The sequence below is a fragment of the Podospora pseudocomata genome, chromosome 4 (genome assembly GCF_035222375.1).
Source record: "Podospora pseudocomata strain CBS 415.72m chromosome 4, whole genome shotgun sequence".
Lineage (NCBI taxonomy): Eukaryota > Fungi > Ascomycota > Sordariomycetes > Sordariales > Podosporaceae > Podospora > Podospora pseudocomata.
In genome coordinates, this window is record NC_085888.1 from 3108692 (window position 1) to 3135589 (window position 26898).

Consider the following 26898-nt stretch of genomic DNA (forward strand, 5'->3'; position numbering starts at 1 on the left):
CCAAAATAATTATCCAAAGAACTCCAACCGATCGTCATCTTCAGCCCCCTAAACACCACCGACACCCCCCTCCTCAAAACTCTCATCCCACCCCCCCGTCTCCAACAACCAACCCCCCACCCGTTCCTTCACCCCGCCCACCGTCTCCCCCAGCGCACTATTCCACTGATCCTGCACAACCCTAACCTTATCCTTCAAATCATCCGTCAACCTCCCCGCCTCCTCCCGTCTCATCTCCTCCACCCTCCCCCCATCCCTCCCCTCCGCCTCCATCACCTTCCCCTTGGCAACCACCACCGCCTCCTTAACCTCATGCAGCAAGCAAAGCAAGTTCGTCTGACTCTCGATAAACTGATACGTGCTCTTCTCCGCATGCAGCAACAAACTGAAGAGATACTGCAAAGGGTGCTCGGTGTAGCTCGGGTTCTCGGCCATCTCCAACGCTGGTATCTGGATGTGGAAACCTTCCATATCAGTCGGGATCTTGTCGAGAAGACGCTTGAGGTCGGGCGCAATGTCCCAAAAGGCGTTGAGTTGCACTTCCACACCCCTGACGACGGTTTCCTCGACTACATCGCGGAACTCTTGCGTGCGGTGGAGGACTTCCTCTGCAAAGGCTAGCTGGCGTTTATTCGCGTCTTCGATGAAGAAGGCCTTGGCAGAGGCGACTTTATCGTCTTGCTGGGCGAGTTTGTAGGGGACGAGGACGAGGTCGCGGTAGTGGTCGTTGCGGGAGGAGAGGAGGTCGTACAACGCCCGGTGTAACGTTTCGCGGGCTTCAAAGATCCATTTGAGGAGGGTTAGTTTCTCCAAGAGTTCAGGCTGCTCGTCGCCTTCTTCCTGGGGGAGGTTGGGGTTGGATTTGTGGGTTTCGTCGAAGAGGCGGGAGCGGAGGTTGTCAAAGAGTTCGGTGGCGGTGTTGATCCTGCTTTGAAGAATCTCGTTCACGGGCATTACGACGACGGTTTGGAATTCGTCAAAGTCCGACTTTTCGAGGTCTTTGAGTTTGGTGTGCTCGGCGGCTGTGGCGTCGGCTTCGATGCGGGCTGCGTCTGCATAGGAGAGCGCGCCCGAGGAAATGTCTTGGTGGAGGTTTTGGCGCAGGGTGACGCGGTCTTTTTTTAGCTCTTCGTCGAGGGCGAGGCGTTTTTGGGAAGAGGATTGCTTGTAGGCTTCTTGGATGGCGGTTACCTCGGTGAGGTCGCTGACGGTGCGGATCGAGGTGCGGATTTCGGTCAACTCGGGGTGGTTGTTGTTGACTGCTGGGTGATGTCGCGGATAAGGAGGTGGGAGGGTCACTAGACGGGATACGTCGAGGTGATCTGGGTTTGGTGTGTTCGGGGCTGTCGAAGATGAAGCAACCGAGTTGCGAGAAAGAGCCTGCGGTGTCATGGATTGGTCTGTATCGTGCCATCCTGTCTTTTCAAGGGGGTACCCGTGGGAGGCCCGCTTGCTTGAACCAGCAGGCGACAACTGCGGCTCATCGATCCATTGCAGTGCTTCTCGAGCCTCTTTAGGCACACCCATATACTTTGACTCCCGCTTTGACCTCTCCATCCTGGACGACGGAGCACCTGTAGAGTCGGCCTCCCACCACCTGCTAGCCGGCCGTCCCCTCGAGTCCTGCTCATCCACAGCATCACTGACGCTCATGCTGAGAATCGGCGACAACGATGGCATGTAGTTGTTCGAAGGCCAGTTTTGGTTCCCAGAGGGTGATGGTGACTGCTGCTGCTGCTGCTGCTGCTGACTCACAGACGTCGGTGTTTGAACCGCTGATGACGAAGCCCCATGGTTTCCTTCAAACGCAGATCCAATCGACCCACGATGCGATCTCGGTTCTGACGATTGTGGTGTCAACTCCACGGTCCCGCTGGTGGCCGAATTGATCGACTCTCTCCGGACTGGCATCGGCCTAAACAGATCACGGGTCAAGTCCAGCACCTCAGAACCCATCGCCCCAATGGCAGCGCCGTATCGTTCCCTCCGTATCCTCGACTCGTTGACAAAGAACTCGGCAAACAATCGAACTCGCTCGGCATCGTTGGCGGCAGATGCTTCTCGGTCGGCGAAGGCTGCAAAGCGGTCGACAGTACCACGAGCAAATTGCTCGCTGCTCTGTGTGATCACCATATGCTTGGACACGGGAAAATTGTGTGATGGCGAAAGAGGAGCCGACATCGGCATGTCCGGCCCCATGCCCCGGTGTGTCGAGGACGACCTGCTGCCGGTGGGCGGGGTTGGCAACGCCCTTGGAACCGCATGTCTTTCAGGATGTTTGTGGGAACTGGGCGAGACTCTTGTTGGTGTCACCTGGCCAGACACACCTTGAGAACCGGAAGCTCGGGGGGTCCTAGATTCTGGCGTGTCAATCGATTCACCGGTTTTTGGCGTCTCGCTCGTCCTTCCGGTCCTTGGCGTGCCTCTTCCGATTGTCAGGCGCCGTTGCAGCCCACCGGAGGACGAACCAGGAATCACAATATCAGACAGGCCATGAGGCGAGTTTGTTGTGTCCACAGACCCTCGTGTAGCTAGCCTGGTCCGGCTTTCGCTCCGCCGCTCTAGCAGCGTCTTGTCTCCCCTGACCACAGGACTCCTTCGGACAAGCCCACCTGCTGAACTGGGCGCCGAAGATGTAGCAGATTCGGTTTGCGCTCCAGCTCCTGAGCTTGCAACACTGGACGTCTCTGAAAGCTGAACGCCGACCGTGGCTGGTGAGTCAGCATGTTGTTGTTGTTGCTGCTGCTGATGTTGCCCTGGTGGCCCAGGGAGGTTGTCGCCCTCTCTCCAGTTGGCTGGCGTCAAGGGCACAGGACCCAGAGCAGCCACTCCGGTTGGTGGTGGTCGGCGGGTCGGCGGTGAGACAATAGGGTCACTTCCAGATTGTAGCCGCTGCATGCTCTGAGATCTGCTTGACGAGGGTGGCGGCCCAGGTGGTGGTGGGGGGACTGGCATCGATGGGTCCCATCGAATCTGAGACGAAGAGCGTGATCTAGCTGATGTGGGAGTAGCCACCGCGGGTGTCGAGACAGCTCGTCGAGCGCCCGGGGCCATGTTCTGGGAGGAGTCGGAATCTGTTCGTTGTGGCACTTGGTGGGGTATCTGCAGCGTCAAAGGCCCTGGGTGACCACCGGCCGGACGAGACAACAGCCCGCTGAGCGAGCGGGATGATTGTTGCGGACTTGGATCAAGTGGTGCTATGGCTGGCTCGGGCTCACGACGTCTTGACAGCGAGGGGAGGCCGAATCGCCTTTCTCGGGAAGGGCCCCTCGTTCCAGGCGGAGGCGGAAACGATGTGTTGGCCACTGGAGATTCGGTAGCCGCTCTCTGCAAAGGGGGATGTGGTGCTCGAGCAACTGAGATATTGGCAGCTGGACCCTGATCGAAGTTCATGCTCATCGGTCTGGCACTGCGGGGGGGTGAATATGGCGGCGGTGGCAGCGGTGATCCTACCAGCTCATCAGTCTCGTATTCAGAATACCGTCCCAAGAACACTCACCTTGAGGCTCCTGGATGGCAGCCGTCTGAATCGGTTCCTGGCCAGGTCCCGCAGTCGGTGAAGTGATCCATTGCTGCGGATTGTATGGCTGGATGGCGCTCAATGGAGTTTGGTTGGATGAAAAGGCGCCATGAGAGCTGACTGACAGCGCCGAATGAGGTGTGCCATTGTTGTGCTGAGGGTGGTATACACCCAACGATGCTGTGAGGAGCGGATTCAGTCCAGCACGAAGGCGCGCGGTCGGATCCCGTGAAGAGCTCATCATAGGTTGCATCTCGATGTCGTCCTGGAAGTCCCTCGGCTGTAGCTGATCTCTCGTGAGGACTGAACCTCAGACGGACCCCAATGTGAGCCACGAATAGTCAGTCCCTCGGGTCTCTTGAGGGCCCCTATCTCCAGCAGACACCCAGTGTGATCTTTCCTAGACACTCACAGCCCAACACCACGCAGCGGTTTTGTGGTGCTGGCCACCTCGCCATACACAAGTGGGTTGTTTGTCGATTCGCGGGGCTGTTGATTACACGATCATGGTCAGAGCTCAAATAGGTGTTGCTGAGAGTTATCCGTATCGTGATGCTTCACGCCCGCCCTCGAATTCCCACAGTCGCAGTTGAGGTTGTCGTGATCAGAAAATGCGCGGCTGAAAGAAGGGACGGTGCAACTGCGCTGAACAAGCAGCAAATGGAACGTGGTGTGGTTCCGCGGCGCGGGTTGGGAGCGTTGCAGGAGATAAAAGAGGGATTCCTCAAGACCAGACTATGCCCCAACATGCCCAACCTATCAAGACCCCTGCATGCTGCCCGCTGGTGGTGTTCCCACTTCTGCTGCTGCTGTTATGGACCACGGTGCTAGCCCCGGAGTGGTACTACGGTACGTATATTAACAGTCAAACCTCCTGCATGGAAGAAGAGCGGGAGCCGGCCACCCGCTTTAACTCTTCTCCCAGACGGGCCTTCTCCAAAGGGGCTTCACTCCGAGAATTGCAATATATTGCGTACAGCCAGCTGGTGACCCTGGAGCGTGCTAAACGTAAGCATCCAGGCAGGCACCCGCTGGGACAATATCATGTCCCGTCTGTATTCTGCAGCAGTCCTTTCAACTGGTCTCGATCTGCTTGTTTCCCAGGCAGGATGGCAGAGAGGGAGGGGGTTCCTCGACGGGGTTCAAACCCGGATTGCCCTGTGCCTGGACCTGCAAGACACAGACCAGACGTGCAGGAGGCACCTCCTGGATCCTCGCACGGCTTCACCTACAGGTGACTGCTCTGCTCCCTCTCCTCAGAACTGGTGATGGTTCCTGCGGTAGCGGGGGGGTTACAGAGAACCGTCGATTTGCTACTATCAGGAACGGGTCAAGCTACGGCCTGGCATTAACCTGTGCCATCTTTGATCTCTTGGCTTCCGGATTGACAGGCGTGAACTGGACCATGGTGGCGATGGGATGGCCGAGAGCGAGAAGGGCGAAAGGAGGGGTCTGTTGACTGCGAGACAGGTGCGACGGTGATTGGGCACGTCTGTCGTAGTCTGCCGGTAATCTATTCTTGGTTGCCTTTGGTTGTGGGCAAAATTCAGATTCCCCGCGATGATTCGCTCGACGCTGTGAAATGGTCGGTGATGCGTGCTGCCGGCGCTTAACCCCCTTGCTGATTCTCCGCCATATGATTCGGCTGCTGCTGTCGACGCATTAGCGGATGGCACATGCTTCCATCAGCAGTACGCGTTAGTCCATTCTTGGAATGGTGTCCGTCTCCCGGCTTGGGCTTCATGCGTTCTGGACAAAATACCGTCTTGAGGCTGTGTGACTTTTCTGTATGTTTTGATCTCGTTGTCTTTTCCACCGCTTTTTATCCGTACCGATGACCCAGACTCTTGGGGTCCGAGTGCTCGGGCCTCCTATACTCACACCTTGATAATAATTGTTACAACACCATGAACAGTATTGCAAGCATCAATCACCACACCACTCTGGACAATTCACCTTGTCTCTGCTGTCGTAAGGGATTTGTTCCGCCTCCAGGCACCCAACTCAAGCCCGGAAGACCCCAACATGAGGTCTTGATCGCTTTCCTGGCTGCAGTTGCGTTCTCTCCAGCTGGGACGGAAACACAGCCTTCGTTGTTCCCCTTGGGATCGAGCAAAGCAGAGTGTTTAGAATTGGAATCTCAGATGTTTTGAATAGCATTGATAACCTCTCCATGGTGCCGTGGGCCAGTCCTGTTGATGTCCTCCCTCTCAGCAATCGTAGACAACTAGCTAAGAGGGAAGCTGTTGGTGAGATGAGGTTGGGCGGATCAGCTGTGTTTAATGTGGGGTGACCGCTTCCACCCCCACACTGTCGTGAGGTGGGTTGAAGATTTGATGCCGAGCTTTCAAGATATAACCACATGATTTGACGATAGAACCGCATGGCATCCAGCACAACAAGTGACAACCCCAAGCAGAAATTATTGCCGTGACCTGTATGTCAGTGGTGTTTGCCCCCCTTCCTGCGGCTCTGCATGGGCTCGGATTGTTGGTGATGTGATGGCCCAATGAGACCTGTGAGGTCAACACCGAACAAGCTGGGCAACCGTAGCTTCCCCACATCGGGCCCGATCGTTGGGAACAGGATGTGATCGGGTCCCTATAAATAGCAGTGGTTTCTCACAGGTGAAATGTTTTCCATGTGGATTCGAGGTTGAAGGGCGTCATGAGAATGTTGATGATGTTGGTATGCGGCACCCTAGCCCGGGAAGACAGAGATCCGGACTGTGTTCAAGTCCGAGTTTGGTGCGCCGGGTTCGCGCCGTCGCGGGGCATTCGGGTCAAGACTTCCCGTGTCTGCAAACCTGCCGGTACCTCAATGATACATACGGAATGCAATGGTGATGATAGCGGTGGTTACGGATGATTACTCGGTGTGTGCGCGGTCTCGGGAAGACCAGATATGTGCCTCAAGGTCACCTCCCCATCCGGTTGGTGCCGAAGACTCGCTGACTTGTGTGTAATGTCTAGTAACACACAAACATCTGATTCCCAACCACCATGAGTTGAGCAATGTGTGCCGGTCGAAAGCTCCGGTCGGGTGTCAACAGCTGCTGTGTCATGAGGGTCGAAATGTTCTCTCTGGCAAACCAATTTGGCCATGGCAATCAACATCAAAACATGGCAGGAAATCCGTGATACCGGGCCGGAGGTTACGCGGACGCGTTGAGCTGCTGTGCTGTGTTTGTGAATCGCGTCCAGTGTGATCATCAGCCATGGCCCTTGTGTACCTGAATAATTGCCCATGGCTAGCTGGAATATCGAGTTGCCAGGTGACACATATTTTGATGTCCAAGAAGAAAGGCTGAAAGGCTGTTCAGCAGGATCAATTGGTCATTGTAAATCTGATTCATCAATAGCAAAAAGATCAAGCTCCTGGTTGTCCCTGTCGATCTGATTTTGGTGGTGTTTGATGCGGCATGTCAGATCTCGATCAGGCGGCAGAAACCGAGCTCCAGCCCCATACTGAGAGCTACCCCACTAAAGGCGGTCAGTGTTCTGCCTCTGCTCCCCGCCCAACTGGAGCCTGTTAAGTTTTCTAGAGCTTTCCAAATTGCTCTTTCTGACCCTTCTCCATTTTCTTCAATGGGCGCTCGCCCACTTCTTAAAGCCTTCCCCTTCTCTTCAAACATCAACAAACAACTTCTGAAGACCATCACGACCTTTCAAAGGTAGGACGCGCCCTTCTTCCCTCGACCAACCTCCCAATCGCTTGCTTGCATGATGATTGTTCAGCTGGCACCAGTCATAGGGCGACTTGTACTCCCTTCCCTTGATGACGAAGCTGCGGTCTACCAGGACCATCTCTGACCTAGCACCACCTCTCTTTTCTTCCTTTGCGCGATTCTTCTCTCGTACCGAGCCAATTGCTGACTGGAGAACACAGATCTGATTTTATTTTTTTTAGTTCCCGTTCCATTCCATACTTCCATTCAATAACTCCCTTTTTTTTTTTTTTTTTAATTTACCGCGAAAATGGTCCTCCACAACCCCAACAACTGGCACTGGGTCAACAAGGACGTGTCGGTGTGGTCCAAGAAATGGTTTGATGACAACCTGACCAAGATCGAGGCCAAGGAGGGCGATGTATCGGCCAAGATTAGCAAGGTCGTCAGCATGGACGGCGACTGCGATGTTGCGCAGCGCAAGGGCAAGGTTATCACCATTTTTGATGTCAAGTTAACGTTGGAGTTCACAGGTACGTATTTCCATAGAATAATATCACTTTTTCCTGAGAACCCATTGCCAATCATTCCGTCCTGTGACTCCTGCCCATGTCGTGTTCGTAGGCTAAAACTCTGTCCTGCAGGCTCCACTGCCGATGGCGACGAGGTTTCGGGGACCATCACGGTGCCCGAGGTGTCGCACGAGCTTGATGAGGATGAATTTGTGGTAGGTTGCACTCTTCCCGGCCACAACGTGTTGTAAAAGTCGACTAAGTGTCGCCCTTGTAGTTTGACATCGACGTCCACTCCGAGTCCAAGGAGAAGCAGGCTGTCAGAGATCTGGTCAAGTCCAAGATCGTGCCTCAGCTTCGCAGCGAATTCGTCAAGCTGGCTCCCGCCCTCATCGCTGAGCACGGCAAGGACTTGCAGCACCCTGCTGGGTCGAACCCATCCAGCGGCTTCACGACCCCCAAGTACCACCCCCCGACCGGCGCCCAAGCCACCAAGGCTACTACCACAACCACCCAGTCCAATGCCGGAAGCGTCGTAAACACCACGACCGTGACCGATAACGAGGAGTTCCGTACCACAGCCGAGGAGCTTTACAAGACCTTCACCGATCCCCAGCGGATAGCTGCATTCACCCGCGCCCCTCCCAAGGTTTTTGAGGGCGCCAAGAAGGGCGGCAGGTTTGAGTTGTTTGGTGGCAACGTGTCTGGCGAATACATGGAGTTGGAGGAGCCCAAGAAGATTGTCCAGAGCTGGCGTCTCGACCAGTGGCCCGCTGGCCATTACTCTAAGCTCAGCATTGAGTTTGATCAGAACGACGTTGACCATGTCACGGTCATGCGCGTCGAGTGGACCGGCGTGCCCATCGGCCAAGAGGAGCCTACCAAGCAGAATTGGCTCGAGTACTACGTCCGCAGCATCAAGAGGACTTTTGGTTTTGGCACCATTCTTTAAGGACTTGGACGGGACCAGAAGGGGGAAAACGGCGTTGGGCGGATGGGTATGAGGATTCTGAACAGATCGCGGCGCACACAGTTAGAGCCAATGAGAAATGATGATGCATAATACTTATGATTTGGGCCAGTGGTAAGGCAGATTGTGAGGCGTCTTATGTCACGACAGTTTTGGTCTCCACAGACGCGGGGTGATGATCACCGCAGAGCCTCATCGGCTTTCACACACACCTTGATTTGCAATGCTCCCAGAACTACTTCAACAACCCAGGACTCTCAACCTTTTCTACAGCAGCACGCAATTAAAAACCCATCGTTTAAAATGGCACCTATTTACAAAATCGCCCTCATCCAGTTCCAGCCAAAGGTATGAATGAGCCTCTCTGAGCCGGTGATGTCATCATTCCGATCTATTCGTCCCAAACCATTCAGCTCAGCTTTGTTGGCTAAACTAACCAACCCCCTGATAGGATGTGTCCCCCTCGGAGAACTTTTCCCTCTCGGCCTCGTACATCCGCAAGGCAGCCTCCCAAGGGGCCCAGCTGGCTGTTCTGCCCGAGTATCACCTCACCTCTTGGTGCCCCTCCCACCCAGACTTTCTCTCCTCCTGCGTCGAGTCTTGCTCTTACCTCTCTCAGTACCAATCATTGGCGAAGGAACTCAAGATTGATATCGTTCCTGGAACCATCTGCGAAGTCCACCCTTCGCTTTCGGCTGAGGAGGTCACTGCTACTTCTAGCACCGGCAAAGATGAAGAACGACGGGTGGAGGTGAGGAACATGGCTTACTTCATCTCGGGGTTGACAGGGGAGGTAGTGGGACGGTATCAAAAGCGGAATCTGTGGCACCCCGAACGGGAGCATTTGACTGCCTGGGGGAAGGAGGGGGGTCGGCACAGGGGGTTTGATATCCCTGGGTTGACGTTCCCTGACGGAACCCCGGTGAGGGGAGGGATGTTGATTTGTTGGGATATGGTTTTCCCGGAGGGGTTTAGGGAGTTGATTGGGGATGGGGTGGAACTGGTTGTTATACCTAGTTTTTGGTTGGTGACGGAGGATTTTGGGGAGGGGGATGAAGGGGAAAAGGAGAGGGCGAGGAGGGGGGAGGAGGAGTTTTTACGGGGGGTGGTGGTTACGAGGGCATTCGAGAATACGGCTGCGGTTGTGTTTGTTAATGCTGGGGGTTTGAGTCAGGTTGGGTTGCCGGGGGTTGGGAATCAGGGGGGTGTTATGGGGGTTGAGACGGAGGAGATGATGGTTGTGGAGGTTGATCTTGGACGGGGGAGGGGGTTGGAGAGGAGGTATAAGATTAGGGAAGATATGAGGGGGGTGGAGTGGGGGTATGGGGTTTATCATGGGGAGGAGAGGAAGGGCGGCGGTCGTTAGGGGCGAGTAGGTGCTGGAGTCGGGGAAGAGGGGGAAGGTTTGGGGGGATACGGGGGTTGTGGAGTGGATATAGGGGGTTTATCATGGGGGCAGAGGGGTTGTGGTGGTTGTTATGAGGGAGTAGGGGATAGGGTGGTTGAAGGTGCGTGGAACCAAAAGGACATCCTACCCACCACAAGGTAAGCCGGGTGATGTATATCTCTACAAGGTGGCCAGCTAGGAGGCTTATGGGAGCCCGTATTTAGAGGGCGGTAGGGGCTATCATCAAGGACAGGAAAGGGGGAGGTTGGACCTATGGTTGAGAGAAAGCAGGGCCGAGGCTATCTCCTCTCGGTTCTCGTTACCTTACTTTCTGCCGGTCATAGTTACCTGAGGTGAATTCCAGGATGTTTTACCACCCGTAAGCCGAATCTGTGCACACGTTTGGTCTGCTTACCTACCTACTTATTCAGTGTGCCAGGGTGTTGCATCCAGCCAATCGGAAGCGATATGCTGAGGCTGCCCAACCTGCCCTCTTGATCCTGTCGCTCATCACCAACTCTCCGTTCGTCCCATTTCGCTACACGGCCCTCGTGAGGGCATGGATACATCATGACCGACAAAGTCAATGTCGACAGTGCAACTTGTCCCGAAGACGCAAACTCAACCGACTGCCTGTTGCGACTTGTCCTCGCTGCACTTGATAAACAGACAACCAACACAGCGGAAGAATTCAACTGGGACCCTCTCACCTTCTTCTTCACTGCACCCATCGGTCTTTTCGCCGCGCTTTTCGCTGCCATTACTATTTATCAAGCAGTCCTGTCATCTGGACCGGGACGTCGAAAATCCAATCGTCGAGCGATTGGTCCCTGGGCTCTGAAGACCAAAACAGAATGGAGTTGGAGGGACTTGAACAGCTTGTCCATTGCTTCGACACCCGTCCTTCGCGCCGATGATTTTTTGCAAACAATGGGAGGGCGGAGGGAGTGGCATATCTTTCGGGAATCTCGCGAATCCCAAGACAAAGTGCTTTCCAGCACAGAAGGCGCCCGGACCCTTTATGGAACGATGTGCTTGAGAAGACTTGAACGGGTTGGTGAGGAGTACAACAAATTTTTCGGTACCGAGAAACCCGGTCAGTGTAGCGCGACCTGGCTACGGTTCCTGAGCCACGTCAAGCTCCATAGAATCACATTCGGAACGGCACTTGTCGAGACGACTATGGCGGATTACCTTCCAGCCGATCTCGTGGCTGCGCCAGCATATGCCGAGATTGGCTTTCTCATTGCAGCAGCAGCAGCATCCGGAGCCCACTCAATGATATTCACTGGGTCCGAATCATCGTACTATCCGGTTATCATTGGAGACAGTTTTCAGCTCGACTTTCGCCAACACCCCGTCTTGGGGATCGTGGGCGTGTTTTCTCAGCACGGGCAGCTTTCTCGCCTACCTTTGAAGGAGCACGATAAAAAGACGAATGAGCCTTTCGCAAGCCGTCCCATCTGGCATGATTATCGCCAAAGCACCAAAGCCATAGTAGCTATACTGCACGCCCGGGGCGAGGTGTATTGCTGGCCTCAGTGGAACCATCGTTCTCGAGGGTGTCAATTGCTAAATACCATAACACTGAGAAAATGGCTACCTATCGGTATCACCCAGTCGATGCACGACATTTATTGGCAGGAGTCATGCCGCAGATTTGCTGATGGCTATGGAGAACTGCAATGGTTACTGGGGGCTGATATCGAGTATGACAATCCAATTGTCCCATAAACTAGGTACCTCATGATGAAAAGGGTCTAGTTATACTTATAACGACTGTGCTAAATTCTTAATAGGTTAAACGGTATTCCATCAATCTTCCCTGGGAAGCTGTCAAGACGCAACCCTAACCTCCTTTCGCTCCTTGCACTTCACCACAATTTCTGGTGTCATTCAGGCGGGATCAGAATGGACAGTTCGGTCTCCCATAGCTCCAGATCAACCCTTGTTGCCTTTCCAGAAGAGGTCACCGTCAGCATGCGGGGCTCTGAATCTTCAAGATTGAGAATTCGTCTTGTTATGGACACCTCAGTTCTCCCTACGGATGTCACGGCAAAAATGATTGCTGGTATCTCCAGATTCATTGACGGAGAAGATATTGATCAGCTCCGATGGAGCGACGAATTCGGCTTTCACTTCACCGAAATTCAAGCCATGAATCTCATGTCAGATGTTCGCTTACATTTAGGAAACAAATCAAAAGAACCCCAAGGCGACCGACCTGTCACTCACGTAGTGGTTAGAACTCCACTTCTTGATGTCTGCCAGGACCTTGTGTTTGGGTTGGACAAGTTTCAGGCAAGGCTTGACGCCATGTCCGCGCTCGAGCGTCAGTACTTACGTGCTCTGATCTATCTGCAAATTAAGATGCTCGATTATTGGCTTCTTGCGGTTTGTGGCGAGTACCTCCCGATAGCACGAACTTTGCGGCTGCTTGTTGTTACTGCAATTTTACTGGACGGGGAAACCCAGGTTCAACATGGTGAAGAGGAGGGAGTGGTTGTTGGATCACACCCACACCGACAGTGGAATCATGACATTGTGGACTCGTCACCGTACCGGCCGCCTACTGCAAAGCACCTTAACACTTTGGAAAATCTTGACAGTTTCCTCGAAGCGACAAGTGACCCCAACAGTCACCATCTGTTCCCAGGTGTAAATCGAACCATGGAAAAGATACACCCGTGGGGCTGGGATAACTCGGTCGTCAAAGCCTTGAAAAACTTTCTGGATAAATGTCACCGCAACCATGGGCCTAGGAAGGGCATGGTCCCGGGAACCCGTCTTGGTCGTGGTGGTTCGACGACTGCTCAGGGTTCCCAGGCACAGCATGATGATGGGCCGGAAGTAGAGACTGATGGGGAAGGTCTCAACTACCAACCTCCAGACAGAGACATCCAATTCGGTGAGAGCGAGACAAGAACGTTCGAGGAAGTATTGGATGATCTTCTTGTCTGGAGGGCTCTCTTGGTTGCGGCATTGTTTTGGTCGGCTCCTGACAATAGCCAGGTTTTGAAGTCGGGAATATGGGAACAGGTCATTCCCGTTCTTTAGCAAGACGCCCAAAATAGATAAGATATTTCGGTTTCCAGATTCTCTTGGGGGAATTATCAACTACCTACATAGTACCTAGTGACTTGCAGGCCTAGGTGCCGACCTAGGTAAAGCTCAACTACAAAGGGTAAGGCAGCGTCATGCCGCTTTTATATCTGCCCCGTCCACAACCCATATTGCGAACCGTCCCTCATCACCATCTTCGCTACCAGGAAACTTTCCGTCTGGACACTTGAAACTGCCCGTGCCTAACCTGTACAGACTATCATGATTCGTGGCCTGTATCTTACTCTCATTCTGGTCGTCGGGTGATTCAGGGACTTTTCTTGACTCTAGTTCGGAAAGATGAAAGATATTGCCGTCCACGAGTAACGCGAGTACATTAGCGATACTTGTTGGCGGTCGAGGTAGGAATGCAGTGCGTGGCATCAATGCCCAGTTCACAAGCGAGAAGAAAAGCATTGCGCCAAGTAGCGCCTGGATCACTCTAGTTGCCGTTTCGTTCTGTAAAACACGTCTTGATTCCTTCCAAGTGTCCAGCCGAGAGGAAGTGATCTTGACAGTTGCCTCATAAGTGGTAAAGTTCAGTTTTCCCAGACCCATGGCGTAGAAGATGCCTCGGTCATGCTGCGCTCGCTCTCCAGGCCCGTCCCGTGAGATACGAGCTTTGATGTTGATGGTTTGTGACATGAACATGATATGTTGGCGTCTGATAGCGCCTATGACCTCTGATGTTTTGTGACGCATCAGAAAATACCGAGATGGGTAGTGTGGGTTGAGATAGACGTAGATAGTTAAAGAACTGATCAAAGCATAGTCCAGGCTGCGCTGCTGGCAAAGACATGTACTTAGGGTATACCTCTGGCGGGAATTCAGGGCTGAACGGCTTGTAGTGGAGGTATCATCATTCTTCTGGACTCTTCTCTTATTCGCGGGGGAAGATCAGGATAAATGGCAAGTTCAGTGCCAAGAAAGGTGGTTTCAGCTTCGACAACATCTATCGAGTTGTTGCAGCGTAGGGCTGAGACGCTCATTCAAGGGGAACCGCCAGTAGTGGGCCTGGTGTGGGTGCCCCAAACAAAGAAGTTGCTGCACGCGCGAACCTGTATATTCGATGTCTGAGCTGGCCCGGCGGCGCCAGCAAACACGTTGACGGATGTGTCTGCATCGCCTATGGCGAAGAGAGCTGTCGCTGCAAGCTCAGGCGGCGTGATGTTGTTATTCGAACAATATTCCCCGGTGACATTGACTCTGATAGTGTCGTTACGAGGGAACAGCTCAGATGAAGCGATCCTGTGATGGATGACTATGTCTCCGATAGTGTCTGCAACCAGAACATCGATTGCGATTTCGTTTTGGCGATACACATGGCATTCGAAAACAACCGACAAAACAGGTATCACCGCCGCAATCTCCAACTCGGACTGGTTTAGTTGCTTCTCGTCCGCGTTCAGCCCCTCCAAGGCCAGGGTTGGGTAGACTAGCTCATTGTATGACAAGTGTGGTGATGATAGATTGCTTTGCAGCATCAAAGTCATAACAATGGCAAGCTCATCGTAACCGATCCATGACTTCTCAGAGTGCCAGTTGCCATAGTCTGTATCGCGATAGATGGCAGATGAAAAGGAACCGACCAATCGAAGTTGTTTCTTTAAAACCATCGGTTTGTCAGCTTCGACGAATAGCGTAGGTGATGCCAAGGCTAGCAGGCTCGCCAGCAACGCGGCTATGGTTGATGCGGCCGAAGCTGAGTTCCGTATTTTCAGTTCCTTTATCAAGGCGTGAATTCTTAGAAGCCCACGGAGATTTAAATTCGTAGATGACCGTTTCGACGCGGGTCTCTCGAGTATACCATAGTATGGTGTGAGGGTGCGTATGTCCAAGTCCAACGAAGCGAAAAAGATATTCAATAGGCTTGTGGCGAAGACCGGTAATAGTGTCCAAAGGTAGTTGAGATATTCTTGAGCTTGAATTGCTGGACCGATGCCTTGATTGCGTGTTGAAATCTGAAGCAGCAACTCGAGGATTACTATGAAACTGAGAGCCACAAGATAAGCCGGGATACGCAAGTACCACTGTAAGGTAAAAGGCTGGTATGTATGGCAAGGCTTTGAAGTAGAGTGTGCAGGTAGTTGTGCTAAAAGCTTCGACTCCAGTGATCCAGCTTTCGTCTTGTGAATTCTTTCCTCGGATGTTGAGGATACTGAGCCTTTGAGATCGTTTTGAAATCCATCGCCAAGACCAGTGCTCAGGTTCTTAACGCCCAAAATTGTTCTCGGATCGCTTCTCAGGCTGAATTTATTCGGAATCGCGGATTTCGACGAAGCTAGAGTGATCGCTGAGGCAAAGCACAATCCAGCGATGATTTGGGACGATAGACGCTGAACGATGGTGTGATCAACTTTGACATAAGCTATGGCGGCGGAGGGGTCGACTCTATAAGTGTACTGTGTATCAGAAAGGTTGTATGCAAGCGGTAATAGTCTTGTAAAGAAGAGGCTAGTGTGGTGTAATTAAAAATTCATGAAGACTTTGGAAATGCTTCTTGGCTGAGCCCTAGGTTGAACAGACTGACTCCGTCAACGTCCAAATCAGTGTCATCAAACCCGGACAACCCAGAAACTCTTGCGATGGAGGGAGATTCAAATGGCCAGATTTCGTCAGTTATTTGCGGGTGAACGTCGCGAAAAGCCCGACATATGTCCCAGGCATGAAGACGACCAAACCTCCTCACCTGGGATTGTGTTGACAAAAAGGCGTTCTCTTGGCTGCCCGTACCAGGGCCACGGTGCACCTGAAGATCGAATACAGCATAACTGGGTCGACAGATAATTTGCTGGCTTTTTCGAAGAACAATAGTCGTGTCGTTGCTTTCAGGAGAGAAGATGTAAATGATATCGATTTCCAAAACAACCCACACCAACCGTTGATAATCAGCGTATACCTGATGTGTACCCTGGTCCGCTTTCTTATTATTATCGCTGGGATAAGACTCGCCTCGGCCAGTCAATACCCGCGCGACAACCCTGACTCTAGAAAGGACATATGGCAGGATTTCTTGCGGCGATGCTGCTTCCATAGGTACCCGGAATGAAAAGGCTTGACTTGGTATCTTTAGGTAGCAATTTGAGGCCCTGAAACTCAAACCTAAGTTAAAGGCGCCTCTCAAATTGGATTGGCGAATCATGCTATCTGGGTGGAATCCACTGAGATCTGCCGCCTGGCATTCTAAATTCGAAGTCATGCCTTCGATTTGCGCATGCATCTCCAAGACTGAGTCGGGATCGGGCTCAACTAACTGACATACAAAGTCTTGCGCGATCCCACGAGGATAGTTCATCCTGTATTCGCGTATGCCGATAGTGTTGAAGAGTGACAGAACCTTTGGGTTTGCCAGATGTGAGGGGTCATCGAGAAAGAAGTGCGTAGCTCGACAGCGGTGGTGACTTCCATGCTTTTGACTCTAATCATCGAAGACGAAAAGATGGTCATGATCTTGAGGAACAACGATACAACGGTGGTTCCGGCAACAAGGGATCCCGATTCCGCATTGCTTGAAAAGGTGCCCGGATCCAGAGCGAGGAAAGATAGTCTAATATAAGACTCTCCTGGACATCCAGCCCAGCTTTCGTGGCGCGAAGTCTGATCCAAGGAGACGAAACTTTTGCGAGGAAGTCGATGTAAGACCAGACACCAGTGATAGTATCAGGAGGGGTGTGGGACCATAGGTCCATATGTAGAGCAATGTACCATCAGCAGACGCTGTTTTCAGGCCTTGATGTCTCTCAGAGATGACAAAAATTGTTTTCAGTCCGATACCCAATAGCAATAATGTAGCAATGAAGGCGTGAAACGTTCGTCTCTGAAGCAGGTATGGGCGCCATTCCCCGTGATCACGCATCTCATCGTGATCGGCACACTCCATTGCGGGTTGGGTCACGTTGCCTGATACTGGGTTTGCAGCGTTTTGTGGCAGTGCACGAGAAAGTTCGAAAGCCGGTCTTCCTGGAGTCAAGTCCTCGATGTTGAAGCCTTGGACGCGATTCATCATGATCTCTCGGTTTGTTGCTCTTGTTGTTGGGAGAATATGATCCTTGTCTGGAGTTGCGTGGGTCATGCTCACATTTGGGAATCTGCGTCTAAATACGTGCAGATGAACCATGCTGTTCAGGAGGGACTGACATCAGGTACCGCTATACTTAAATTGCACCTAAATTGCGATACGAGCAGTTCTCCCTTTGAGCGGCGTGGTACGGGTCATAGGCAAGGCAGATAACCTATACCAGGCCACCGAAAGCATCTGAACACGCATATCTATCTGCAGGGATGACAACATCCAGTCCCAGGCTGTCACTTTATATGATGCTCCGAATGTGGTGGCGTTAGTAAGCTATAGTGAAAATCGAGGAGATGATCACAGCTATATATATACCTTAGACCAGTCTAGCCTTTCACCGTCACTGGACTTAGAGTTACTATTTCAGGAGGTCACAGCAGCAATCTAGCAAGGAATCACAATATAGGTGTCGATTCACTGAATAAAATTAAAGGCGGCGCATAGGTATATAGCCATCGGGCTACTAAAGCTTTCTAATTGTCCTTCACAAAGGCAGCAATGAAAAAGGTAAATCACTTGTGCAACTTGAAGTTAAAATATAAAAAAGCAATTTGATGATCACACACAGCTTGTGTGGCCAATTGGGAATTTCGCAAAAGCATACGACGCGAGCCGGATTTGAACCGACGCCTCCGAAGAGATGAGATTTCGAGTCTCACGCATTAGACCACTCTGCCATCGCGCCTTAAACCAGGTTTAGATGTTTAACCGAGTTAGATTTAGTGCTTACAAGAGTAGTATTTCTGTGATGTCCTCAGGCAATCTCCTTCACAGGAAACTGCCTCCACTTTAGCTCTGACCCGCTAGCCTTTGAGCCCCTGAGCCCCTGAATTCAGCCAGAGATACCAACAATGCTTGTCAAGCTTCAGACAAAGGTCCCCCTAGAGTTCTGATCACAGACGCAAGGTTGCTGATGCAAGCAAGCACCTGCTAGCTGCTGTGACCCCTCATCATCATGTGACTGGATTGTTGCCTTATGGGCTCGAAACACAGCCAGAGAACCAGTGCCATTTCTGATTTCTGATACTCTCAACCCAACGTCTTGTGTTGTGATGCTTGACACCAAACTACAACCTCATCGACATGGAGACCCTCGAGGGCCTCGGCCTCGCAGCCAATATCCTTCAGTTCTGCCAAGCGGTAGGATCACTCATTAACCAGGCCCATGAGATTTACCGTTCAGGCCCGGCCGCACTGGGCAAGGTCAACGATCTTCGAGGTATCTCCAAGGATCTCCATAAGATGCTGTCGGAAATGCAGCGACAAAGATACCCAGATGAAGGAGAAGCACCCGACAGAGACATCGCAGTTGCCACTTCACAATGAGTGCCTCACTCTTTTACAAGACTTCACAAGTTCACTGGATCGGTTGGATTTGCCAGAGAATCCGGGGGAAAAGAGAGTCCATCATGATCGCATTTAGGGCGCGGTGGAATTGCTCCAAACTTGAGGACTTGGAGAAACGAATCGAAAGTTTTCGTCAGCAGCTTGTTCTTGGTCTTCTCGTCACCATCAGGTGTGTACCTACTTTGTCTCTCAGTGTCAGGTCCTTTGGGCATGAGCTGACAAATCTAGAAACTTTGCGATGCAGTCACTTGATCATGAGGAGGCCCCTCTTCAAAGACTTGACGGCGTAACTCAGGTGCCACGACCAGAACAAAGCGCTCCAGCCCACGCGCTATTCCAGCATCTCGCCCACAGAGGAGGACTGGATAATTACGCGACAGACTCTATCCGATGGAAAACTCTGCATAGCTCTACCCTCAATCGTGTCGCCACAGGTCAAGGAGAGATGGTTAGCCCCCCAGCGATAGAAACAAGCTTCAACAGCAGTTCTTGTCTACGGTTCTTGGCACAGACGGCAAGAATCAACGACAGTCTCAAATCCATGAAGCTCACAAGCGCACATTTGAGTGGATTTTCGACGAAAACGGTGAAGCAGAGCATCCATGGGACAATTTTGTCGAATGGTGCGAGTAGGATTCCCTGCTGTGCTGGATTACAGGCAAGGCTGGCTCTGGGAAGTCAACACTGATGAGATTCATCTCTCAACATCCCCAACTCATGAAGCACCTCCAGGTCTGGTCTAATGGTGCGCCAGTCACCATTGCTTCGTTTTATTTTTGGGCGTCGGGAACCGCGATGCAAGCATCTTCCGAAGGGCTGCTTCGGCCCCTGCTCTACCAATTGCTGGACCAGCACAAACACATCATTCCTAAACTCGCGCCTCAGACATGGGAGGGGACCTATCTATTCGGAGCGCCAATGCCAATGGTTCAGGCCGATGACCTGCGAAGAATGCTGGGTTTTACGGTTCGTGAAGTGGGCAAAATCTCGAGGATCTGTCTTATCATTGATGGCTTGGACGAGTTCGGGGGGAGTACAGATGATGTCCTTGACACCATTGAGGCTTTCACCTCGCATTACATCAAGGTTTGCGCTGCCATCCGTCCTTGGGTGGCTTTTGAGGAGTCATTCTATCAAAAACCACAACTGCTACTTCAAAACTTGACTCGTCAAGACATGGAGGAGTACACTCAGTCCGCGCTATGAGGGAACCGTGGTTTTAGGCGCCTTCGAGCGCGCGAGCCCGACTTTGCGGAGCAACTCGCGAGGAATATTGTGGACAAAGCTGATGGTGTCTTCTTATGGGTGTGTCTTGTTGTGAAATCGCTTTTGACCGGACTGAACAATGAGGACCGAATCAGCGATCTCCAAGGAAGGCTGGATGCCTTGCCTCCTGACTTGGAAGATCTCTAACGTGCGTGATAAGCGAGTGACACGGATAAGCGAGTGACACACTTCCCCCCCACAACACAACACCTCCACCTTCAACATCACTTTCTTCCACAATACAATATGACCTCACCATCAAAAGAAGGCAGGCTTATTATGGCCCTTCAAGCTCTCGAAAAAGATAAAGATCTGAGTTTACGAGCTGCAGCTAACGTCTATAATGTTGCTTTCAAACCCTTGCGCGCCGACGAGCCACTGCCAGCAGAATAACATTATCACGCCCTGCATGCCTCCACACTCCTCCCACCTCCTTCAGCCACTCGATTTTGGCTGTTTTGCGCCATTGAAGAAGGCATACAGCCGCCAAATTGAGCAGTTGATGCGGATGAACATCACACACATCAGCAAGTTGGAGTTTCTTTGTGCATTTAGAGAAGCCTTTTTTGCTTCGATCACAGAAAAGAATATCCAGGGTGGTTTTGCCGGAGCCGGCCTTGTGCCGTACGACCCAGAGAGGGTGATATCTAAGCTAGATGTGCGCATTCGGACTCCAACACCCCCAGCCTCGAGCCCAACCACGGCACTACCTTGGGTCTCTCAAAGGCCACACAACCCTCGGGAGGCTACCTCACAGTCAGCGCTTATTAAAACTCGAATTTCCAACCATCAAGGCAGCTCTCCAACCTCAATACTAGCCGCTGTAGACCAATTTACTAAGGGAGCAATGGGTATAATGCACGAGGTGGCTCTTCTCCGTGCAGAGGTCTCTTCGCTACGCAAGGCCAATGAGGAGCTTAGGAGAGCCAAAAAAACACGTGTGCGGCTTGGAGGGTCACTTACTGTACAAGAAGCACAGGTTCTACTGGATCAGAAGGCTGTAGGTGAGCAAGTAATCCAGGAAAACCGACAGAATGGTGGTGGTGCAGGGGGGTCTCGTACGAAGATTCGGTGCTGTGGTGTATGCGGCAAGCCTGGCCATAATGCACGCACCTGCAAGGAGGCTGCAGAATCATCTGATTCATCTGTTTCTGATTCAGTTATTATAGTTTCCTAGTGTTGTGGTTGTGTAATTGAAGATAGTTGTGGTAGGGTAATGATGAGCCGGCCGCTCGCTTATCACGCACGTTACCGGTTTCTGAAAAACTATAAGACTTACTACTCCTGGTCGTCTCCTCAGACCGTAGTGAAGAATCACCGCCCCTCTGCCCAATCTTTCTTCCCTTCTTTCTCTTGACCCGATAAATACCACCTTCATTACTGGAAGGTGCCTTCCGTCTTTTCGAGAGGGCAGTTTGTGACTGGACTTGGGTTTCTGGAACAACGTTAGCAAGTTACCTGGACCAAGGCCCGTTACCACCAACCATTCACCTGACGGTTGGTGATATTATTGATGTATTTGGTGAAGGATTTGTGTGGCTGGATACTAGCCAGGACTAAGAATAACCGTCTTAGATCGTCGACGGGGATTGATTTCATTCGATCCAAGAAGCTGGCCTGATGCCCAGGCGAAACAATGTGAAGCATAACGATAGCTAATTTCCCCCCTTCGGCGTAAGCCACCATCTCGAGGGTGTCGGCATCCAAGAGCTTTCGCTCGCATAAAGCAATAACCTTTAAAATCTGACGCTTGGAAGCATCCTTCTCCATCACGTGGGGCAGAGAGCACATCACTGAATCTTTGCGCGCAATCAACTAGTTTATCTGAGGGGCAGAAGGTCTTAGTCCGGGGGAAATTCAGTAACATGGAAAAGTTTTTCCGCGCCAGCGGATATGCTGAACGGCATTGGGCGATATAATGATGACTGTTTGAAAAAGGGAAATGGAATTGTTGATGGGAGGAGGAGGGAGGGGGCGTTAGATATCATCTAGGACGGGAAGTTCTGGAAGGTGTCGCTCTCTTATACCACACCATACCTTACGAGACGATGGGTATGCGGTTTCTCCTACTGCAGAAATCCCTGCCACTAAGCTCCTGCCAGCCCCGCGCCCCCCCCCCTCCCACAGATATCAGATATCACAAAGATCGGCAGCGGCATGGCACGTTCCAGGTTTCCTTCGTCGTTTTCACACCAGCTGAACAAAGATGCCTGAGTTTCCTCTCTTCACTAGTGCGAGACATGCGAGACACAAGAGGGTGGAGTGCGTGCCTGTATTTGGATCTCTTGACCTGCTGAGTCGTCCTTCCTCGAAGGTCTCCATTCCAGTCCGACCCTTGCCATTGGGGCTCTCTTGAGCAGGACTCTACTGGTAAGGCTCTTCCTACCCATTTCAGAATTTACAATTGACAATCACTTATTGGACATCTCCGAACAGATACTACAGGTAAGCTCCCTTTGAAGGCTGTAACGGCATGTCAGCGAAGAAGAGATCCCAGGAGAAGGGGCGGAATACAGTCGCAAATATCCGACAGAGGAGAGACGGATGGAGGATTCGCTGACGGCTGCTGATGAAGCAGAGCTCGGGGAGAGGGCGCGGGGCAACGCCGGAGCGTGTGGTGACGGAAATGGAATATGGATGCGGCGTGTGGTGACGGGGACGGATGCCGGGATGGAAGTAGGAGACAGGGTGACGGGACGGATGCCGGCGGCGATGTGATGTCTCCGGTCTCTTGGGGGACTTGGCGAATGATTTGGGACGAGGTCCTTTTGAAATCAGCTAGCGAGGTCTGCGAAGAAGCGCGGGAATAAGTACTCACCTCCTCCCGACCAGCCAGCTTCTCAACCACGGTGTAGATGGGCTATGCAGTTTCGGGCTCGGCTTTCTCGCCCGTTTATCTGCCCCGGATTGAGATTGATTGATGCAAAACGATGGAATTGATGATGATAGGGATGTAATTGATGGAATTTATTGCAGATTCAACGGTCTCTGACCGAGCCTGCGTGACCATGGCAGAGCGAGCATCCGTAATTAAGAGTCGAATGCGGAAAAGCGCGATCACGCACAACACAATCAATAGCTATGCAGCCAATTCAAGTGGTTGTCGGTTGCTAACAAGCAGGGAAGAGGACAAATATACATGACTAGAGATTCCAGCAGCCCTTCCCTTTTCCCTTCTGCCAAATATAGCACTGATAGTGCTGCTCTTACCCCACCAGCTAGCCTTAGTTGTCACAGCCTATACCTGGGAGAAGTCATTTGAGGAGATCCTGGAAGAAGCGTTGCACTCGCGTGCCCCTAGGCAAGCCTTTCTCGAGGAGAATGAGGAAAAAAAGAGTGGCTAATAAAAGCGGGAGAGTGATTCCGAAGTACAACGCTATATAAAAAGTGCTGTTATCGGAATCGCTGAATATGGTAGAACTGAAAAGAGACTAAGGTAATCATATATGTTAGCTACTCGTCTATCACGCAGGCAGGGATTTTTTACAGCTATGAGAGATGCTGGGAGAAACAGAGTTGCAATCTGGCCCAGTATTTTGATTTTGGTAGCGTCTTCATGTCCCTGCTTGCTAACCCGCAGCAATTGGCACGTATCCAGACGTGTCTGTCCGAGCTGGAGCTGGATTTGTGTGATGTCCGTCCGAATGGTAGCCGTAGTAGCTCGCAGATGGTCGTTCGCCCGGGTTTGCAGTATTGCAGAGAGCTCCTCAAGATTAGCCACAATCTCGGCTCAAAACCGTATGGATAGGCCTACCAATTGTGTGGTCCTTGAAGTCGTCCGTGCCAAAATCGTCATAGCTTCGTGGTGATGTTGAAGCTCAGCCTTTAGCATCTCCAGTGTGCTCACAGTATCACAGTTGTGGCACCCTGGCTTTCTCTTATCCAACCTCGCATATAGGCTACTGTACTCTGAAAACGCACGTTTTTGTCCTTTTAAAACGGTGGATGCTAAAGTAATCGTCTCATTCAGTGACATTATTTCCTGGACGTCGGAGAATAAAAGTTCGTAGTCATCTAAGTAGGTTTCGTTGACACGGGATGAATATGCTTTCTCATCCTATCTTGACTAGTTAAAATATAAGTCTGGATAGCGGAAAGGTATTGTACTGCTTACAAATATCATGGATCTTTGACGCAGATTCTCGGTGTACAGATCCCAGTTCCTAGTCGCCGCCGAAAAGATAAAAAGGTGAGGTAACAGTTGTGACCCTTTGCAGGATTCATGGATCGATCTATTTTGTCCCCCAAATGCTGCCGAGATGCGGTCTGTGATATAGTTCGAAGAGTTAAGGAGAAGCCATGTGGATTGCTTATTAGCCAGGCACTTCTGATAAACGCCGGTTTGTCGGAGCGACCATGGATTGCCCCGTCCTCGTCCGTTTAATTCGAAGTAGCGAATGTTGTAACAGAACTCTGCCAGTCGGAACATTAATATAAGTATAACGTATATTATAAGCGAGTCGTACATATAAGCGAGTCGTACAGTCTCCACCACCCTACAACAACTATCCTCAATTGCAACATAACAACACTAGAAACCAACTATAATTACATCAGAAACAGCCGAATCAGACGATTCTACAGCCTCCTGGCAAGTACGTGCATTATGGCCAGGCTTGCCGCATACAACACAGCATTGAACCTTTGTACGAGCACCCCCTACACCACTACCATCCGGCTGCGTTTCTTCCACTGCCTCCCCACCCACGGCCTTCTGGTCAAGTAGATCGTGTGCATCCTGCACAGTAAGTGATCCTCCAAGCCGCACACGTGTTTTTGGCTCTCCTGCGCTTGCTTAGTGCCTCGTTGGCAAGGTGGTACTGCGCGGCCAAGATGATAAAAGGAGGGATGGCCCAACCGAGGGCATTAACTCCCTGGATTACCGTTGCCCATTCGCGGTTACCAGGCTGGGCTAGTTTCGCCTTACTAAGGCCGTCCGAGGTCGTAACTACCATGCCCGCGAAGATAATACCCATCATAAACCCAGTCTCGTCGAAGTTGTAGATATCGTCATCTACAATACCGTACTTAGCCTTAGTGTTCCGTACGAGCGCAAACCACTCGGCAATGACCTTTGGATCCTCGCACTTAGCCCTCTGGTAGTCGTATCTACGCTTAAAACGCGTACGGAGCTGTGGCTGACGTTTGACGAAGTTATGTGCCCAGAACTTGCCAACAGGGGGCGCGTCGCGTACGCGTAGCAGTTGGTTGGCCATATCATCTACACTACGCAATCTTGGTGGAAAAGCTCGCGTACATAGCTCAATAATATATCGGACAATAGCTTCCTCTTCCGATTGAGTCATCTTTTTTCGAATTGGGTGTTATATCGCGTCGTGCAGGCCGGCCGGCGCGTCGGTTAGAGAGAGTCATAGCTGGTACGTTGTAGAGCTTAGCTGCAGCTCGGAGGCTTAATTTTTCATTGATTCGAAGAGCCTCAAGGGCTAAGAGTATCCTGGCTTCCTTTGAAGTAGGAGGCATATTGGGTTGTGGAAAAAATTGATGTTAGGTGTAAGGAGGACGCGTCGTGGTGGAGACTGTACGACTCGCTTATATGTACGACTCGCTTATAATATACGTTATAAGAAAGGTTCGGAGAACGCCAGGGCAGACGCACTTAGCCGGCGAGCCGACCACCACAAGGATGCACCCAGGGAGTCACCACCACTACTTGAGGAGACGCCAGAAGGCACTTTCAAGCATCCACTTCAGCCGTGGATGGAGTGTTGCGCAGTGTATCGCGAGCAAGCCACTTCCAGCAAGTACTAAGGGAAGTTGGGCGACGATATCACGGAGCAACACTGGCAGGAAGAATTGGAGCCACAAGGTATCCAAAAAGACAGTCAGGAAAGACTGTGGTACAAGAATCGAGCGTACGTGAAGCCAGGTGACAGGACGACACTGGTGATGGAAATTCACGGATCGAAGCTCGGAGGACACATGGGGTATTGCAAAGACCATGGAAAAGCTCAAGCAGCACTTTGACTGGCCAAGGATCAGGGACGATGTCAAGGAAGCCATCCAGTCATGTCACACGTGCGAAAGAACAAGGGTTGCAAGGCACAAGCCTTACGGATTTCTGGAGCCACTACCAGTAGCAGAACGACCATGGAGTTCAGTCACGATGGACTTCGTCTCAAATTACCAGAGTCAAAAGACACAGCAACCGGCGTCGAGTACGATAGTATATTAACGGTAGTCGACAGGCTCACGAAGTGGGCGTACTTCTTGCCCTACAAAGAGACCTGGTCGGCAGAGCAGTTAGCGGATGTGGTACTAGGGCATGTCACAGCAACACACATATGGCCAAAGGAATTTATCACGGACCGCGATACTAAATTCGTATCGAAGTTTTGGAGAGCGTTAATGACGAGGCTATGGGTGGTGAGTAAGGCGTCATCAGCCTACCACCCTCAGACAGACGGTCAAACGGAACGGCTCAACCAGATCGTGGAACAGTACCTACGGAATTAAATTAACTTCGAGCAGGACAACTGGGTTGAACTGTTGCTTACGGCACAATTAGCACATAACACATCGCCAACAGAGACGACCAAAGCCACGCCGTTCTTCGCAAACTTTGGATATGAGGCAGACCTACGGCAGGGACCAAGCGTTGAGATACCCATGGCTGGGGTCAAGGCAGACAAGCTACACATGCTCCACGGCAAACTCAAACAGGAACTGGAGTTTGTAAGGGAAAGGATGCGGAAATACTATAACACCAAAAGGCTCGAGGGACCTCGCCTTAAGGGGGGAGACATGGTATTCCTTTCCACACGCAATTTACGCACCAAAAGACCTAGCAAGAAGCTGGACCACAGGAGAGTGGGCCCATTCAAGGTCAAAAGGAAGATCTCAGAGACGGCATTCGAATTGGAGCTACCCAGTACGATGCGTCTAAAGTCACACACTTTCCACATCTCGCTCCTAGAACCGGCACCACGGGCGGCCAGCCCAGACACACAAGCAAAAGCCGAGGACGAGGAAGAGGAGTACGACGTGGAAGAAGTATTGGACTCTCGCACTAGTAACGGACAGCTGGAATATCTGGT

The 26898-nt window shown here is 51.7% G+C and overlaps 6 protein-coding genes and 1 non-coding gene across 7 annotated transcripts; 5 read left to right on the forward strand and 2 right to left on the reverse strand.

The window, feature by feature from the left end:
- Nucleotides 1-48: 48 nt before the first annotated feature.
- Nucleotides 49-8759, reverse strand: QC762_406130 (uncharacterized protein; the record flags this gene model as incomplete). The annotated part of the gene is made up of 5 exons (XM_062890065.1): nucleotides 6766-8759; nucleotides 6501-6732; nucleotides 6146-6441; nucleotides 3500-5168; nucleotides 49-3449 (listed from the first exon to the last, which is right to left on the reverse strand). The coding sequence occupies exons 4-5, from the start codon at nucleotides 3771-3773 to the stop codon at nucleotides 49-51; spliced, it is 3675 nt and encodes a 1224-aa protein (XP_062743913.1). The 5' UTR covers nucleotides 3774-5168; nucleotides 6146-6441; nucleotides 6501-6732; nucleotides 6766-8759.
- On the forward strand, nucleotides 7096-8651 carry AHA1 (Co-chaperone; the record flags this gene model as incomplete). Its single annotated transcript, XM_062890064.1, has 3 exons — nucleotides 7096-7720; nucleotides 7832-7914; nucleotides 7977-8651. Exons 1-3 carry the CDS (start codon nucleotides 7498-7500, stop codon nucleotides 8649-8651), a joined length of 981 nt encoding a protein of 326 aa, XP_062743914.1. The 5' UTR covers nucleotides 7096-7497.
- Nucleotides 8760-8807: 48 nt separating the features above from the next.
- Nucleotides 8808-10035, forward strand: QC762_406110 (uncharacterized protein; the record flags this gene model as incomplete). The annotated part of the gene is made up of 2 exons (XM_062890063.1): nucleotides 8808-9017; nucleotides 9121-10035. 2 exons carry the CDS (start codon nucleotides 8808-8810, stop codon nucleotides 10033-10035), a joined length of 1125 nt encoding a protein of 374 aa, XP_062743915.1.
- Nucleotides 10036-10107: 72 nt separating this feature from the next.
- On the forward strand, nucleotides 10108-13271 carry QC762_406105 (uncharacterized protein). The gene is made up of 3 exons (XM_062890062.1): nucleotides 10108-10435; nucleotides 10496-11765; nucleotides 11856-13271. The coding sequence occupies exons 2-3, from the start codon at nucleotides 10627-10629 to the stop codon at nucleotides 13111-13113; spliced, it is 2397 nt and encodes a 798-aa protein (XP_062743916.1). The 5' UTR covers nucleotides 10108-10435; nucleotides 10496-10626; the 3' UTR covers nucleotides 13114-13271.
- An 876-nt stretch (nucleotides 13272-14147) lies between these two features.
- Nucleotides 14148-14774, reverse strand: QC762_406100 (uncharacterized protein; the record flags this gene model as incomplete). The annotated part of the gene is made up of 1 exon (XM_062890061.1): nucleotides 14148-14774. The coding sequence occupies one exon, from the start codon at nucleotides 14772-14774 to the stop codon at nucleotides 14148-14150; it is 627 nt and encodes a 208-aa protein (XP_062743917.1).
- A 3059-nt stretch (nucleotides 14775-17833) lies between these two features.
- Nucleotides 17834-17915, forward strand: QC762_0070820. The gene has a single exon. It is a non-coding gene; the product is annotated as a tRNA-Ser (tRNA).
- Nucleotides 17916-18258: 343 nt separating this feature from the next.
- On the forward strand, nucleotides 18259-19898 carry QC762_0070830 (uncharacterized protein; the record flags this gene model as incomplete). The annotated part of the gene is given in 4 exon segments (XM_062883737.1): nucleotides 18259-18746; nucleotides 18806-19206; nucleotides 19236-19761; nucleotides 19772-19898. The coding sequence occupies 4 exon segments, from the start codon at nucleotides 18553-18555 to the stop codon at nucleotides 19896-19898; spliced, it is 1248 nt and encodes a 415-aa protein (XP_062743918.1). The 5' UTR covers nucleotides 18259-18552.
- Nucleotides 19899-26898: the final 7000 nt, after the last annotated feature.

Excerpts from the sequence above, each read along its gene's own strand:
- QC762_406105 (XM_062890062.1), top strand. The coding sequence starts at position 10,627 with ATGACCGACAAAGTCAATGTCGACAGTGCAACTTGTCCCGAAGACGCA. Across the intron at positions 11,766-11,855 it reads TTACTGGGGGCTGATATCGA|GTTAAACGGTATTCCATCAA; the intron begins GTATGACAATCC and ends AATTCTTAATAG.